General features: G+C 41.6%; 1 protein-coding gene across 2 annotated transcripts in view; it reads left to right on the top strand.

Moving 5' to 3' along the window:
- MYO10 (myosin X) overlaps positions 1-16,919 on the top strand; it is a 272,370-nt gene that overhangs the window by 163,400 nt on the left and 92,051 nt on the right. For both annotated transcript variants that reach the window (XM_007961248.3, XM_037988722.2), the window contains 9 exons: positions 5,107-5,236; positions 7,940-8,058; positions 9,487-9,633; positions 10,123-10,223; positions 10,346-10,412; positions 11,278-11,370; positions 11,800-11,868; positions 12,358-12,440; positions 15,913-16,021. In XM_007961248.3, the coding sequence (XP_007959439.3) occupies positions 5,107-5,236; positions 7,940-8,058; positions 9,487-9,633; positions 10,123-10,223; positions 10,346-10,412; positions 11,278-11,370; positions 11,800-11,868; positions 12,358-12,440; positions 15,913-16,021 (918 nt within the window). The remainder of the gene's footprint in view (positions 1-5,106; positions 5,237-7,939; positions 8,059-9,486; positions 9,634-10,122; positions 10,224-10,345; positions 10,413-11,277; positions 11,371-11,799; positions 11,869-12,357; positions 12,441-15,912; positions 16,022-16,919) is intronic.

Raw genomic sequence — 16,919 nt, forward strand, 5'->3', positions numbered from 1 at the left:
GAGAGTAAGAAGCAATAGAGACTCTTGCTGGAGTTTTAGCATACGTGTCTGCGTTGGTGAGAACTGGTTTTAGACGTTAAATTATTCCATGTTATGATTAATGCAGTTGCCACTTATCACGACTCTACTACTTACCCAATCACTCAAGAGTTAGACCGGAAGCAAAGAAGTCCACAAATTTATTAATATAGTAAGCACATTTATTTTGTTCATATGCTTAAATATCTTCTTATACAACCTTTGTATTTTTTTTTTTAGAGCTTAACCAAGCATTTTTATTTATGGGGTATGTGTCAATATTTTTTATTTGGCAGTTACAAATTTTCTACTTATTTCAATTTTTTTTTTTTTTTTTTTTTGAGGCAGGGTCTCACTCTGTTGCCCAGGTTGGAGCACAGTGGTGTGATAATGATTTACTGCACCCTTGAACTCCTGGGATCAAGTGATCCTCCTGCCTTAGCCTCCCAAGTAGCTGGGAGTACAGTTGTACGCCAGCACACTAATTTTTAATTTCTTTTAGAAATGGGGTTCTTGCTGTGTTGCCAGGCTAGAAGTTGACTGTATATTAGTTATGAGTATATGTTGTCATGTATGAAGAAAACTTTAATCATAGAAAGGGAAAAATTTAACTTTTGCACAGTGTAGGTGCATTTTAATTATTTTGCTGATATCTGATACAGTCTTTAACACAGTTTAAAAAGTCTTAAGAATAACAAATTTTTTTTTTTTTTTTTTTTTTTTTTTTTTGAGACGGAGTCTTGCTCTGTCGCCCAGGCTGGAGTGCAGTGGCGCAATCTCGGCTCACTGCAAGCTCCGCCTTCCGGGCGCACGCCATTCTCCTGCCTCAGCCTCCCAAGTAGCTGGGACTACAGGCGCCCGCCACTGCGCCCGGCTAATTTTTTTCTATTTTTTAGTAGAGACGGGGTTTCACCATGGTCTCGATCTCCTGACCTTGTGATCCACCCGCCTCGGCCTCCCAAAGTGCTGGGATTACAGGCGTGAGCCACCGCGCCCGGCCAAGAATAACAAATTATTTTGTGTATCTTAACCGCATTTCTTTGCTTTTACCTTTTAGAAGAAGTCACTGATAAGTATCTCTAAATTTGAATGATTATTTTCTCACAGGCTTTTTAAAATTGATAAGCACTTGGCAAATAGTTCTTATTTTTCTTTCTGTTTGTACACATGAAATGATAGCCTTCCCACCTTTAAGTAATTTATGGTATTTTAATTTTTATGATCAACTTTATTGAGATATAATGAACACATAATTAAATGCATCCATTTAAAGTATACATTCCAGTGGATTTTGAATTTACACACCCATTTTTCCACAATGATCAAGATAAAAGGGAATCCTCTGCCTCAAAAGTTTCTCTGTGCCCCTTCCCAGGCAATCCTAACCCCCCACACCTGGCCCTGGGAAACTACTGATCTAATTCAGTCCCTCTAGTGTACAGTTATCTTCTCTAGAGTTCCACGTAACGAAAATACACACTGTGTAGGCTCCTGTATCCAGCTTCCTCCAGCCATCCAGGTGGCATGTATCCCTGGTCACTGCTTTTTTTGGTATTCCATTGAATAGACAGCAGTTTGTTGAACCATTCACCCATTGATTGTCTCAGTTTTTGTTGTAAACATATTTGTTGCCAGCAACATTAAAAGACACGACAGAATAGAATGTTCATGAGCTTACCAACACTGTTAACTCACAGTTAACCCTTAACAGTAACTATTGGAACTAGTTTCAGATTTGTAAATTTTCTTCCCAGCCTGAGTTTTTAAAATAATATGGGTACAAAATAGCTTTTTTGCTTTTTTACAAAAAGCTACCATAAATATAACTCTTTCTCTATATAATGTGCATAATTTTCTTTAAAAAGTATACAGTAGGCTGGGCGTAGTGGCTCACACCTGTAATCCCGGCACTTTGGGAGGCCAAGGCGGGCAGATCACCTGAGGTCAGGAGTTCAAGACCAGCCTGACCAACATGGAGAAACCCTGTCTCTATTAAATATACAAAATTAGCCAGGTGTGGTGGTACATGCCTGTAATCCCAGCTACTCGGGAGGCTGAGGCAGGAGAATCACTTGAACCTGGAAGGCGGAGATTGCAGTGAGCCGAGATCGCACTATTGCACTCCAGCCTGGGCAACAAGAGTGAAACTCCATCTCAAAAAAAAAAAAAAAGTATGCAATATTCATATAACTTACTATATTTGACTTGTCTAATTGTAGAATAATTAGAATTATTTTTCTGTGAAAGTGTTATTAAGGTAACACTGTAGTGAATATTTTCTAAAGGTTCTTTTTTCTGCTCTTGAAATTTTCCTTGAAGCAAATTTCCAGCATTGAAATTATTGGAGATTATATCGATTTCTTTTTTATGTCTTTATAAAGTAACAGAGTTGGGTCAATAATAATAATAACGATAATAATAATAAGAAGTTCCTGGCCGGGCACAGTCAGTGGCTCATGCCTGTAATCCCAGCACTTTGCGAGACCTAGGTGGGCAGATTGCTTGAGCCACAGGAGTTTGAGACCGGCTTGGGCAACATGGCGAAACCCTGTCTCTCCTAAAAATACAAAAATTTAGCCAGTTGTGTTGGTGTGCACCTGTTGTCTCAGCTACTCGGGAGGCTGAGGTGGGAGAATCACCTGAGCCTGGGATGTGAAGGCTGCAGTGAGCCTTGATCACACCACTGCCCACCAGTGCAGGTGATGGGGGTGAGACCCTGTATCAAAATAGTATTAAATAATTATAGTAAGTTCCTAGATTTGAGTCAGTTGGGCCAGACTTTGAATTTAGGTTGTGCAACCCTGAGAAAGTTATTTTTCTCCTCTGAACCTTTGTTGTTGGTTTTTCTCTCAGATATGAAAATTCTAATATTATATACGTATTATATAGTTAGGACAATTCTGTCAGATAATCATGTTGTTTTCCAAAAAGATTATACTATTTTATAGTACTAACAACCATTGTATAAATGTCTCTTTTCTACTAGTCTTTATCTTTCTGAAATTTTTTGCTAATTTGACAGAACTGATCTCATATTTACCTTAATTTGTACATGTTCGATTTCTAGGAAGGAAAATAGTACCCTGGATTTGCATTTCTCCCTATTTTTGTCACTCATGTATATGTCAGTGGATCTTTTAATTCTTTCCCTCTCCATTGTTGGTCTTTTTTTTTTTTTTTTTTTTCTTCTGGCATTATTGCATTTTCTTTATAAAGAAATTAATCTTGGCCTTGCATGGTGGTTCACGCCTATAATCCCAGCACTTTGGGAAGCCAAGGTGGGCAGATCACTTGAGGTTGGGAGTTTGAGATCAGCCTGACCAACATGGAGAAACCTTGTATCTACTAAAAATATGAAAATTAGCCAGACGTGGTGGCGCATGCCTGTAATCCCAGCTGCTTAGGAGGCTAAAGCAGGAGAATCGCTTGAACCTGGGAGGTATAGGGTGCGGTGAGCTAAGATGGTGCCACTGCACCCCAGGCTGGGCAAAACAGCAAAACTCTGTCTCAAAAAAAAAAAAAAGGAAAGGAAAAGCAATTGAACTTTTTGCAGTGTTAATCTCCAGTTGTTTCCTTTTGCAATTTCTATTGCTTCAGAGTGGTGCGTGGTTTCCTTCTTACCACTCTCCTATGGTCCTTGTGTGGGTCCAAGTTCTTTTTGTAGGTCATTTTCATTGGTATTGCCAACAAGTCTGCCCCCTGGTTGGTGTGTATGTGTGTCTGGTTTTCTTTTCCTTTTTAATAGCATTTTTTGGTCACAAGAATACAGCTCCTCGGTCACAGTAGAAAATTAGCAAATCTTAGATATGATTCAGAAAACCCGTGGCTTCAGTTGTTTAGATACTTGTTGTTGTAACAGATTCCTGTAAGTGCCAGTTTATTTTTATTTTTCCCCGAGCAGCATTATGTTAACTTCCACTTAGTATCCTCAGGCCAAGATAAGACCATAAAAAATCCTTTGGAGAAATTAAAAATAGAGACGTGATGAAGACACGTCCACATCTGTTTAGATTTTCCATCAGCATTTATTTAATTTTTTTTTTTTTTTTTTTAAGAGATAGAGTCTTAATTCTGTCACCCAGGCTCCCAGGCTGGAGTACACATGCGGTCATAGCTCACTGTAACCTTGACCTCCTGGGTTCATGCAATACTCCTGCCTCAGCCAAGCCACGAGCTGGGACTGCAGGTATGCACCAACACACCTGGCTAATTTTTAAAAATTCTTGGCTTGGCATGGTGGCTCATGCCTGTAAACCCAGCACTTTGGAAGGCCAAGGTGGGAGGATTGCTTGAGGCCAGGAGTTCGAGACCAGCCTGGCCAACATAGTGAGACCCCCATCTCTACCAAAAAAAAAACAAAACAGAAAAACACCCCCTCTCCAAGTACTCCCTCTCCACGTTTTTACATCTAAAGAAAATAACAAAATTTTCATCCACTCTGATAGCTATACAGAAAACTATTTCTTTATTGTTGTCATGACTGTGACTGCCTGAAGTAATTCTTTTGTAGCATATATAGGAGACTTGTATGTAAGGCAGACACTATGTTTATTTCATTGATTATCTCTGAACATGCTATAGTTCTTTATCTTCCTCTTTTTATGTGTACTATGTAAAGTCCTCATCGTTTTAAAAGTGAGTTATTATGGGCCGGGTGCGGTGGCTCCCGCCTGTAATCCCAGAACCTTGGGAGGCGAAGGTGAGTAGATCACTTGAGATCAGGAGTTTGAGACCAGCCTGACCAACGTGGTGAAACCCAGTCTCTACTAAAAATGCAAAAAAAAAAAAAACTAGCTAGGCATGGTGGCACACGCCTGTAATCCCAGCTACTCTGGAGGCTGAGGCACGAGAATCGCTCAAACCTGGAAGGTGGAGGTTGCAGTGAGCCGAGATTGTGCCCCTGCACTCCAGCCTGGGTGACAGAGCAAGACTCTGTCTCAAAACAAAAAAACAAGTGAGTGGTTATGCATCTATTTTTTTTTCCTTGCCTTTTCAATAACACATAGTAATTTTATATTATCAGGGGTATTCTACATTTTCTTCAGTGGGAAAAACAACATAAAACTAAATACATTTATTTTCTTCTAGACGGCAATGGACGTGATGCAGTTCAGCAAGGAGGAAGTTCGGGAAGTGTCCAGGCTGCTTGCTGGTATACTGCATCTTGGGAACATAGAATTTATCACTGCTGGTGGGGCGCAGGTTTCCTTCAAAACGGGTGAGATTATGCCTGCCTGCCCTCCTCTCTCCCTGTTCCCCATAGGAAACTTAAACCTAAATTATTAACTGTCTAGCCTTTTAGAGAGAAAATTCTGGCCAGCTGCGGTGGCTCTTGCCTGTAACCCCAGCACTTTGCGAGGTGGAGGCGAGCAGATTGCTTGAGCTCAGGAAATCGAGACCAGTCTGGGGCAACGTGGCTAAACCCCATCTCTACTAAAAATACAAAAATCAGCCAGGCATGATGGTGCACCCCTGTAGTCCCAGCTACTTGGGAGGCTGAGGTGGGAGGATCACCTGAGACTCTGCAGGTTGAAGCTGCAATGAACTGAGATGATGCCTCTGCACTCCAGTCTGGGCGACAGAGTAAGATCTTGTCTCAAAAAAAAAAAAAAAAAAAAAAAAAAGAAAGAGAAAATGTTCTGACTCCTTGCATAGAGAGCTACAGAACGTTAGTTTTATCCGATATGAAGTGTCGGTTAAGAAAGGCTCAGAGTGTATGAAAAGTTACTAGTCAATTGGGATAGCGGCTGTGTTCTCTGTTTAAAAAGAAGGAAAATGAGTCAAATACGTGGAAATATGAGCAACCAGGAATCAACATAGGAAAGTGTTGAGAGTCAGGTGGCATCGTCGTGTTGAGTGCCAGTGTGGTAGAATGGTTAAGACCCTTTGTTTTGCAAGCCAGGATGCTGGGTTCATAGCCCTTCCCTGCTTCATGCTGTTTCCTGTGTTATTTATCCCCTGAACACTTGTGACTTCTCACCTGTACAGTATCTCAGAGATTTGCTGTCAAGATAAAATGAGTTAACATATAGCTATGTCAGTTGTCATTTTGCTTGAGTGATTTATGTATTACTTTTTAAAACTTTTCTGATGGAAGCAATAGATGAGGTCATGGAAGCTGGAAATTAGATGAATTCAAGTTCAAAGTGGTTCTAGAGGAGACCAGTACTGTAGGCCAGTAATTCTCAAGTGTCTGGTTCCACCCAATACCTCTTAATATTCTCAAAAATCGTAGAACCCCAGAGAGCTTTTGTTTATGTGGGTTGTATCTGTTGATGTTGACCACATTAAAAGTTAAAACTTTCTGGCTGGGCACAGTGGCTCATGCCTGTAATCCTAGCAATTTGGGAGGATGAGGCAGGTGGATCACTTGAGGTCAGGAGTTCGAGACCACCCTGGCCAACATGGTGAAACCCTGTCTCTACTAAAAATACAAAAATTAGCCAGGCGTGGTGGTGTGTGCCTGTAATCCCAGCTACTTGGGGAGACTGAGGCATGAGTGTCACTTGAACCCAGGAGGTGGAGGTTGTAGTGAGCAAAGATCACACCAGTACACTATAGCCTGGGTGACAAAGTGAGACTCTGTCTCAAAAAAAAATTAAAACTTCTAATTAAAAGTTAAAATGAGATGTTTAAAAAGTATTCTTTATTCAATTAAAAAGAATAATAAACCCATTGCATACTAAAATAAATGTTCTATTTTTATTTAAAAGACTCTTTTCCAAATCAGAAGACAGTAAGGAAAGTCATATTATCTTATCTTTTTGCAAATTTCTTTAATGTCTGACATATTGAAAGACAGTTGGGGGCTGGGCACAGTGGCTCACGCCTGTAATCCCAAAACTTTGGGAGGCCGAGGTAGGTGGATCATCTGAGGTCAGGAGTTTGAGACCAGCCAAGCCGACAGGGTGAAACCCATCTCTACTAAAAATACAAAAATTAGCCAGGCATGGTGGCGGGCACCTGTAATCCTAGCTACTCGGGAGGCTGAGGCAAGAGAATCGCTTGAACCCAGGAAGCGGAGGTTGCAGTGAGCCGAGATCACGCCACTCCACTCCAGCCTGGGAGACAAAGAAAGACTCTATCTCAAACAAACAAACAAACAAAAACCATCTCCACTAAAAATACGAAAATTAGCCAGGCGTTGTGGCAGGTGCCTATAATCTCAGCTACTCAGGAGGCTGAGGCAAGAGAATCGCTTGAACCCAGGAGGCGGAGGTTGCGGTGAGCCGAGATCACGCCACTCCACTCCAGCCTGGGAGACAAAGCAAGACTCTATCTCAAAAAAAAAAAAAAAAAAAAAAAAAAAAGACAGTCCGGTTGTCATATCTGCATTTAATTGGTTGAGATACCTCATGTTGTGTAGCCTTTGGAATACTCTTCTGTATACTGGGGAGAGAATTAGAGTGAAAAGAGCTGATAACATTTTACTGTTATTAATGAAAGTAGTAGGCCGGGCATGGAGGCCAAGGCAAGCAGATCACTTGAGGTCAGGAGTTCAAGACCAGTCTAGCCAACATGGTGAAGCCCTGTCTCTACTGAAAATACTCAGGAGGCTGAGACAGGAGAATCATTTGAACCCAGGATGCAGAGGTTGCAGTGAGCCGAGATCATGCCACCGTACTCCAGCCTGGGCTATAGAGTGAGACTCCATCTCAAAAAAAAAAGGAAGTAGTTGCAAACCTCTGACAGGATCTTGGGGACACCCATGGGATTCCCAGACCACACTTCGTCCAAGCACGAGGCTCTATGCTACTAAGGTAGGATTCGCTAAGGGAGTGAATAATTTAGCAATAACATGCAGTCTCTAAACTTTGCCTGAGGGATTCAGGAGTGTTCTCTGCGTTAAGGTATCACTAAGCCTGGTTAGCTTCTCAGGGGCGATGGGTTCATTCACCTTTGTCTTATTCTCTGTTTTCAGCTTTGGGCAGATCTGCAGAGTTACTTGGGCTGGACCCAACACAGCTCACAGATGCTCTGACCCAGAGATCCATGTTCCTCAGGGGAGAAGAGATCCTCACGCCTCTCAATGTTCAACAGGTACACACGCTTTGCCATCCGATCCTGCCTTACTACACACTCCTGGGTTTCCAGATCCATAGGCTTGATTCAAATATGTAACTGTAATAACAGTTATATTGTAACTGTAATGTATTAATAACTGTTCAAATGACTTTGGTTCATGATCAAAATAAAGAAGATACCCGAGGATTGGGAATAGACAAAGCTATTGAATTGCTGTCTAATTGTGTAAAACAACATCTGATGATTGTTTAACAGGATGGGTCGAATGCAGATTGCCTGACTTTGAACTTGACCCACTTACTACTGTCTGCTCTTGGGAAATGTAGTCACTATGCCTCAGTTGCCTCCGCTATAAGACAAGGATAATTACACCTAATTCATAGGATTTTTGTAAGACTAAAAACAACAAATACATGCTGAGCATTTAATGTCTGATATGGAGTAAGCACTAAATAAACATTACCTACAACAATAACAATAATGTGTTATAATGAAGACAATATAATAATATGTTTTATTTATTTTTGCCTCTGCTGCTGCCTTGAGCAAATGTATATGTGCTAGCTCTTTGTATTAGGGTTCTCTTAGAGGGACAGAATTAATATGATTGATTGATAGATAGATAGATAGATAGATAGATAGATAGATAGATAGATAGAAAGGGGAGTTTATTAAGTATTAACTTACACGATCAGAAGGTCCCACGATAGGCCCTCTGCAAGCTGAGGAGCAAGGAGAGCCAGTCTGAGTCCCAAAATTGCAGAACTTGGAGTCTGATGTTCTAGGGCAGGAAGCGTCCAGCACGGGAGAAAGATGTAGGCTGGGAGGCTGGGCCAGTCTCGCCTTTTCACATTTTTCTGCCTGCTTGATTTTCACTGGAAGCTGATTAGATTTTGCCCACCAGATTAAGGGTGGATGTGGCTTCCCTTAACCCACTGACTCAGATGTCACCCACACAGATACACCCAGGATTAATACTTTGTATCCTGCAATCAAGTTGACACTCAGTATTAACCATCACACTCTTCTAATATGTTTTTAATTGGATAAATAAAAAGGCTGACCATACTATGAAGAAAAACTTTGTAAATACAGAGTATAATAGAAAATCAGAAAATTTTAAAAAAGAGCTCACATCTTAATTATTGTTTTAAACCTGCTAACATTTGTACCCGTATATATGGTTTAGATTCTTTTGTGTAATTCAGCATAGCAAATTGAGTTTGGAATCCTGGTATTTAATCTTAACAGAAAGGAAATATGTGAGCTCCAGTTTATCGTTTCTTTAGATATCTGTCCTTTCCTAGATGGTATCGATTGACTTCACACTGGAGGGCCAGATGCTATGCTAGTCTTGTGTGTGTCTCTCGAGTGGGGTGGGGATGGCCTTGCCTATCTGGGTGCCAGGGTCAGCTGAGTCTGTGCCGCTTCTTCTCCCCACAGGCAGTAGACAGCAGGGACTCCCTGGCCATGGCTCTGTATGCGTGCTGCTTTGAGTGGGTGATCAAAAAGATCAACAGCAGGATCAAAGGCAAAGAGGACTTCAAGTCTATTGGCATCCTTGACATCTTTGGATTTGAAAACTTTGAGGTAGACTTACTAACAGTGCAGCACGTGACTTCTCTTCTGTCCATGATTAGCTGCTGTTGAGCAAATCTCTGTAAGCAAACTCTCTTTCGTTTTTTTTTTCCGGAGGAATCTCACTCTCTCTCCCAGGCTAGGGTGCAGTGGTGTGATCTCAGCTCACTGCAACTTCCACCTCCTGGTTCAAGTGATTCTCCCACCTCAGCCTCCCAAGCAGTTGAGATTACAGGTGCCTGTCACCGCGGGCCACTAATTTTTTTGTATTTTCGGTAGAGATGGGGTTGCACCATGTTGGTCAGGCTGGTCTCTGACTGCCGACCTCAGGTGATCTGCCCGCCTCGGCCTCCCAGTGTGCTAGGATTATAGGCGTGAGCCACCGTGCCGGGCAACAAGCACTGATATTTTTCTCTGCAGATCTTTGTTTTGTCTTTTCTTCACCTTTCCATGTAATCGTGAGTGTGCTAAAGATACTTATTGAATGCTTCCCCCCCTTAGGTTAATCACTTTGAACAGTTCAATATAAACTATGCAAATGAGAAACTTCAGGAATACTTCAACAAGCATATTTTTTCTTTAGAACAACTAGAATATAGCCGGTAAGCACTCATAGAATTCCATTTCCTTTTTTTTTTTTTTTTTTTTTTTAAAGCAGCAACTAGATTAGACAGTTTTGAAGCTAAGTTTTCATTTAACTTGGCTATTTAAAATCTTCCTACAGGGAAGGATTAGTGTGGGAAGATATTGACTGGATAGACAATGGAGAATGCCTGGACTTGATTGAGAAGGTAATGTATTTTTGAAGAATGGTTGCAGTCCCAAGGGGGTCCAGCTGGTCTGATTCATATTTATGGGAACAAAATAACGTGCACGAACACGCACATCAAAGATGTGAATGTTTAGAACACAATGGACTGTTTGGAAACCTAAATGTAAATGTGCAAGGTTGAATTTAAATACTTGGCCGCTTCAAACCTATTGTCTCATTGAACTCAGTATTTTAGAATCAGCAGTGTGTGAACTGGCTTTCCTTAGATTTTAAGGCAGAAGCAAAACCTTGCCAGTACCAATATAGATTTGCCAGTTGTAAAAGTTTTATCCACAGAAGTAGAAGTTTTATCCACAGAATTGCAATGGGTTCAATTTTTTTTTTAAGATTTACATAGAACTTAATTGGTTTTCTCTATAGTGTATCATTATGAATTTTCCAATCAAGAAATTACCATGCCTTTTCTTTTAACCACTCATTTGATAAAGAGTAGAGAAGAGCTCTCAAAATAGTTTGGGACGCACACATTCAACTTTTTTTCTTTTTTTTTTCTTTCTGAGACGGAGTTTCACTCTGTTGCCCAGCCTGGAGTACAGTGGCATAATCTTGGCTCACTGCATCCTCTGTCTCCCAGGTTCAAGTGATTCTCCTGCCTCAGCCTCCCCAGTAGCTGGGATTACAGGTGTGCCTACCATACCCAGTTAATTTTGTATTTTTAGTAGAAACAGGGTTTCACTGTGTTGGCCAGGCTGGTCTTGAACTCCTGACCTCAAATGATCTGCCTGTCTTGGCCTCCCAAAGGGCTGGGATTACAGACATGAGCTACCACGCACCCAGCCACATTCAACTTTTAGTTCATTTCTTCTTTTTCTTCTTTCTTCTAGAAACTTGGCCTCCTAGCCCTTATCAATGAAGAAAGCCATTTTCCTCAAGCCACAGACAGCACCTTACTGGAGAAGCTACACAGTCAGCATGCTGTATGTAGAAACCTGCAATTCTTAATCACATCGAAGTAGCACATCTGTGGGTTGGGGTCACAAACCAGACATGTCAGTCCATGGCCCAACTGTGCCTCCCACATTGAACTTTTATTCTCAAACCAAAGATGTTCTCCTGTTACCAGAACTAAATTGAAATAAGCAAAAGGGTTAGATTTGGGGCTACTTGTCAGAATGCCCAAGCTTATTTAGAGAACATAAAATTGTTAATCTATTACAATGACACAGTCGAGAGTTAACATGGTTTTTATAAAGTGCACTATATGCCGTGTCCTGAAATGCAGATCCATGGCAAGTTTGGAAAGATTTTCGCTGTATGTTGTATTTAGTGTTCTCTGGAAGTCAAGGGAAATCAGTGAGTGAAGTAAGGCATTGTATTTTTATTTCTAATTTTTTTTTTTTTTTTAGAATAACCACTTTTATGTGAAGCCCAGAGTTGCGGTTAACAATTTTGGAGTTAAGCACTATGCTGGAGAGGTAACTTTTTATTAAGATACCTATTGATATTCGCCTGTTTGATATTCAGAGAAAACAGTAGTTTCAGAACCAATCGTGAATTTATTGGGCTTGGTATGGCGGCTCACATGAGCCTATAGTCCCAGTACTTTGGGAGGCTGAGTCAGGAGGGTCACTTGAGGCCTGGAATTTGAGACCAGACCAGTAGATATAAAAAATATCTACAAGATATTTTATAAAAAGTTAGCCTGGCATGGTGACACATCTGTTGTCCTAGCTGTTCTGGAGGCCGAGGTGGGAGAATTGCTTGGGCATAGGAATTTGAGGCTGCATGAGCTATGATCACGTCGCTGCACTTCAGCCTGGGAAATGGAGCAAGACCCTGTCTCTTAAAAACTAAATAAATACATTTATTGGAATGATTTCTTTTTGTGGATCTTTCAGGGAGGTTGCTTATGACCTGAAACTATTCTTTCAATAGTTTTCTCCCCTCTTATTTCTGAAAACTAGGTGCAATATGATGTCCGAGGTATCTTGGAGAAGAACAGAGATACATTTCGAGATGACCTTCTCAATTTGCTAAGAGAAAGCCGGTATGTCAGTCTTCTCCCTGAGAAGTCCTTAGCAAGTAAATGAATATTTGTGTAAATGCTTTTAATTCACAAATATAGAACAAATTGCTGTTATGTAAGAAACTTAATATTGTTTTCCCCAGGTAATATTTCATCAACGAAATAACTCAAAAGTATAACATAATAATACAAGCAAGTTTGGGCACTGTGGCTCATGCCTGTAATCCTAATACTTTGGGATGTCAAGGTGGGCAAATCACCTGAGGTCAGGAGTTTGAGACCAGCCTGGCTAACATAGAGAAACCCCATCTCTACTGAAAATACAAAAATTAGTCAAGCATGGTGGCAGGCACCTGTAATCCCAGCTACTTGGGAGGCTGAAACAGGAGAATTGCTTTAACGTGGGAGGTGGAGTTTGCAGTGACCCAAGATTGTGCCATTGCAGTCCAGCCTGGGTGACAAGGGTGAAACTCTGTCTCAAAAAAAAAAAAAAAACTAATAATAATAATAATAATAATACAGGCAGGTTTGGTGCAGTGGCTCATGCCTGTAATATTGCAGCACTTTGGGAGGCCGAGGCAGACGGATCACAAGGTCAGGAGATCGAGACCATCCTGGCTAACATGGTGAAACCCCGTCTCTACTAAAAATACAAAAAACTAGCTGGGCATAGTGGCAGGCGCCTGCAGTCCCAGCTACTCAGGAGGCTGAGGCAGGAGAATGGCATGAACCTGGGACTCCATCTCAAAAAAATAATAATAATAATAATACAAGCAATGACTGCCGTTTAGTGAGGTACTGAAATAAACCAACCTCAGAGGCATAAGTAATGTACTGTTATTAATCCTCTTTTATGCAGATGAGGAAACTGAGGCTTGGAGCAGTTAAAGCTGTTAAGTGACTTCCCCAAGACCTCTCAACTGGTAACCAGTGAGCCATCAATTCCAGTTTTGATTTGGTCTGGTTGGCTTGAGAGCCTAAGATCTAAAGCAGTGTGACCTGCTTTCTTCATGGGGAGCTTAGAGCTGTGTGGTTGATTTCAGCCTTGGTTTTATGGACTCCTGTGTCTCTAGTTAGTAAAATATGCCTTAATTCAGCTACAATTATAAATTTATTACATATTCATTTATTCATTCATGAATTATAAATTTTCACCATTAAATCAATAAAGAAAACACACAGAAACTTTCGGTGATTAGTTTAGCTATTTGTATATTTTAGACCAGGAAGTGTCCTTTTTTTTTTTTTTTTTTTTTTTTTGAGATGGAGTCTGCTTTGTGGCCGAGGCTGGAGTGCAGTGGCGCAATCTCGGCTCACTGCAAGCTCCGCCTCCCGGGTTCACGCCATTCTCCTGCCTCAGCCTCCCGAGTAGCTGGGACTACAGGCGCCCGCCTCCACGCCCGGCGAATTTTTTTGTATTTTTAGTAGAGACAGGGTTTCACCATGTTAGCCAGGATGGTCTCCATCTCCTGACCTCGTGATCCACCTGCCTCGGACTCCCAAAGTGCTGGGATTACAGGCATGAGCCACCGCGCCCGGCGGAAGTGTCGTATTTTTAGGAGGCTTTATAAGAGAGAAAGAGTTTAGGGAAAAAACCGTCACCTGAAAGCTTTCAGCACCTGTGTTGGATCTGATGGGAATCTGTAACAAAAACACATTTTTAATATCTAAGGAAGGAAAGTAGCAAAAAAGTTTAAAAGCTGTACTACTTTTTGAAATGTAAATACTAGATGGCCACCTGTCACTTAGATAGAAATGAATTGGGACAAAGGGAGCCCATATAAGGTAGTATCAGCCTAGACACTCAGAATTTGAAACATTTGATCTTCAAACTTATTTTAACTCTTCTGTGTGAGGAATCGCTATTTACAACATTGTTAGCTATTTTATTTTTAGGTGAGTTTTTACACCTGTAAAAATGATGGGTGTTTAAAAAACACCATAGCATGCTGTCAAAGCACTTTGTTAGTTTAATGCGATTTAATGCAATACGTTTAAATGAAAGCCCTGTATTGATGTTAAGTAGAGGCAGTTTGTCGAGGTGAAAAGATTGCAGGCCTGGAGACCGGTGAGGTGGAGTTTCACCAGCTGCCTCTGTGCTAGTGTGAAGCAGTTTTGTGAGGGGTAAAGAACTTCCTGTCTCGACCCCAGGTTTCCCTTTACAAACCGAGGAGCTGGGCCTATTCGCTTGCTTCACTCGCTTTCACCTTTGACATCTGTGACATGTTAATGGAACCAGAGCTTTTCTCCAAAGAGCTCAAAGCACAGTTAGAGAACTTCAGAGAGTGAGCATTAAAGAGAACCCGAGAACAAAAATGAAAAAGGTTGGGGCGAAGCAAGAAGCGACCAGGGAAAGGTCTAATATTGCCGCTTGTGGGGAGACAGATGCTTGAAAGTCTTCCCTGACTGTCTTGGTGACAGTGAAGCCACTAACTGCGCCAGCTCCGTAGCCCATGATACCTTCCATGCAAGGAAGATTAAAAAATTATTGAAGGTTGGGTGTGGTGGCTCACGCCTATAATCCTAGCACTTTGGGAGGCCGAGGCGAGTGGATCACCTGAGGTCAGGAGTTTCAAGACCAGCCTGGCCAACATGGTGAAACCCCGTCTCTACTACAAAATATAAAAATTAGCCGGGCGTGATGGCAGGTGCCTGGAATCCCAGCTACTCAGAAGGCTGAAACAGGAGAATCGCTGGAACCCGGGAGGGAGAGGTTGCAGCGAGCTGAGATCGCACCACTGCACTCCAGCCTGGGTGAAAAAGCGAAACTCTATCTAAAAAAAAAAAAATTATTGGGAAGCTTTTCACTTTTACCTTGTTAATAGTAGCAATGGATGTTACAGAACTTTTTGATAATAACTAACATCAACATATATGATATCCCAGGTACCATGCTTTGTGCCTTTTACATACATGTTCCCCCTTCATTCTCCCCCTGGCATTAGGGGATAAATTCAAAAATTACTTCTATTTTCCAGATGAAAAAATTGAGGCTAAGAGAGAGATGAAACATCTTGCCCAACCAACACAGCTAGGAAGTGGGGGAGACAGGATTTGAACCATTGCCTGCCTCACTCTGTAATTAGTGTTCCCCAGGGGCACCTTTCCATCCGTTAACTGCTTCAATCTTTGCAACACTGCAAGATGGGCAAAACGAATATCTCACTTTTGCAGGTGAGGAGACCGAGGCTACAGAGGCTTCCATAGCATTCCAGAAAGCACAGAGCTCCTAAGTGGGATTCCACCCTTTGTCACTGTCATGCCAGTCCCCTTCTCTGCCAGACTCTGATCTCTGACACTGCCACGTATTTTCAGTGCCTAAAGCTGTTTGGCAGGGGCTGGTTTGAAATCTTCGGAAGCTGTCTTAGTTCTTCCAGGCCTAGGGTGTATTACTTTAAATTATCATTGGGAAAGGGCACCATTAATTACAGTCATCTTGCACCTAATAATGGGTGTGTGTGCCTCACTGTCGTCCTGCTCTTGCCTCACACAGATTTGACTTTATCTACGATCTTTTTGAACATGTTTCAAGCCGCAACAACCAGGATACCTTGAAATGTGGAAGCAAACATCGGCGGCCTACAGTCAGCTCCCAGTTCAAGGTTTGTTTTCACTGCTGGCTTAGAGGAATCCATCGGCACTGTGCTTTTAAGAATTGAAAAGGGGGGGGAGGGGGGAGGGATTGCATTGGGAGTTATACCTGATGTAAATGACGAGTTGATGGGTGCTGACGAGTTGATGGGTGCAGCACGCCAACATGGCTAAGTATACATATGTAACAAACCTGCACGTTATGCACATGTACCCTAGAACTTAAAGTATAATAATAATAAAAAAAAAAGAATTGAAAAGAGGATTTGGGTATATGTGAGGTCTATGAGAATATTTAATTTTGTTTCCTTTTATATCATGCTTTTAAACCAGATAGTGCTTTAGAAATAAAATAGAGTTTTGGCTCACGCCTGTAATCTCAGCACTTTGGGAGGCCGAGGTGGGCAGATCACCTGAGCTCAGGGGTTCAAAACCAGCCGGGGCAACGTGGTGAAATCCTGTCTCTACAAAAAATACAAAAATTATGTGGGCGCGGTGGCGCATGCCTGTGGTCCCAGCTACTCAGGAGGCTGAGGTGGGAGGATTGCCTGAGCCTGGGACATCAAGGTTGCAGCGAACTGTGATTGCACCACTGCACTCCAGCCTCGGTGACAGAGTAAGACCTAGACTCTGTCTAAAAAAAAAAAGAAAAAGGAAATAAAATAGACTTTTTCTCTGAGTCAGATAAAAACATGTAGATCCTTTTTAAAAAAATAAATGGCTACTTCTTCTAAGCCTTTGAAATAGGTACCTTCTTAAGGCCATTTGGGACCACTCTGATTTGTACGTAGAGGCTCATGTGGAAATGGGATATATTTCTTCTCATATCTGGATGTTTTTTCCCCTGGTTAGATAAGATTGATGTCAGTTACCTTGTCCTAGGCTCTTAATCTTCCAGCAGAGGTGTTC

This window comes from Chlorocebus sabaeus, chromosome 4 (assembly GCF_047675955.1).
Source record: "Chlorocebus sabaeus isolate Y175 chromosome 4, mChlSab1.0.hap1, whole genome shotgun sequence".
NCBI lineage: Eukaryota > Metazoa > Chordata > Mammalia > Primates > Cercopithecidae > Chlorocebus > Chlorocebus sabaeus.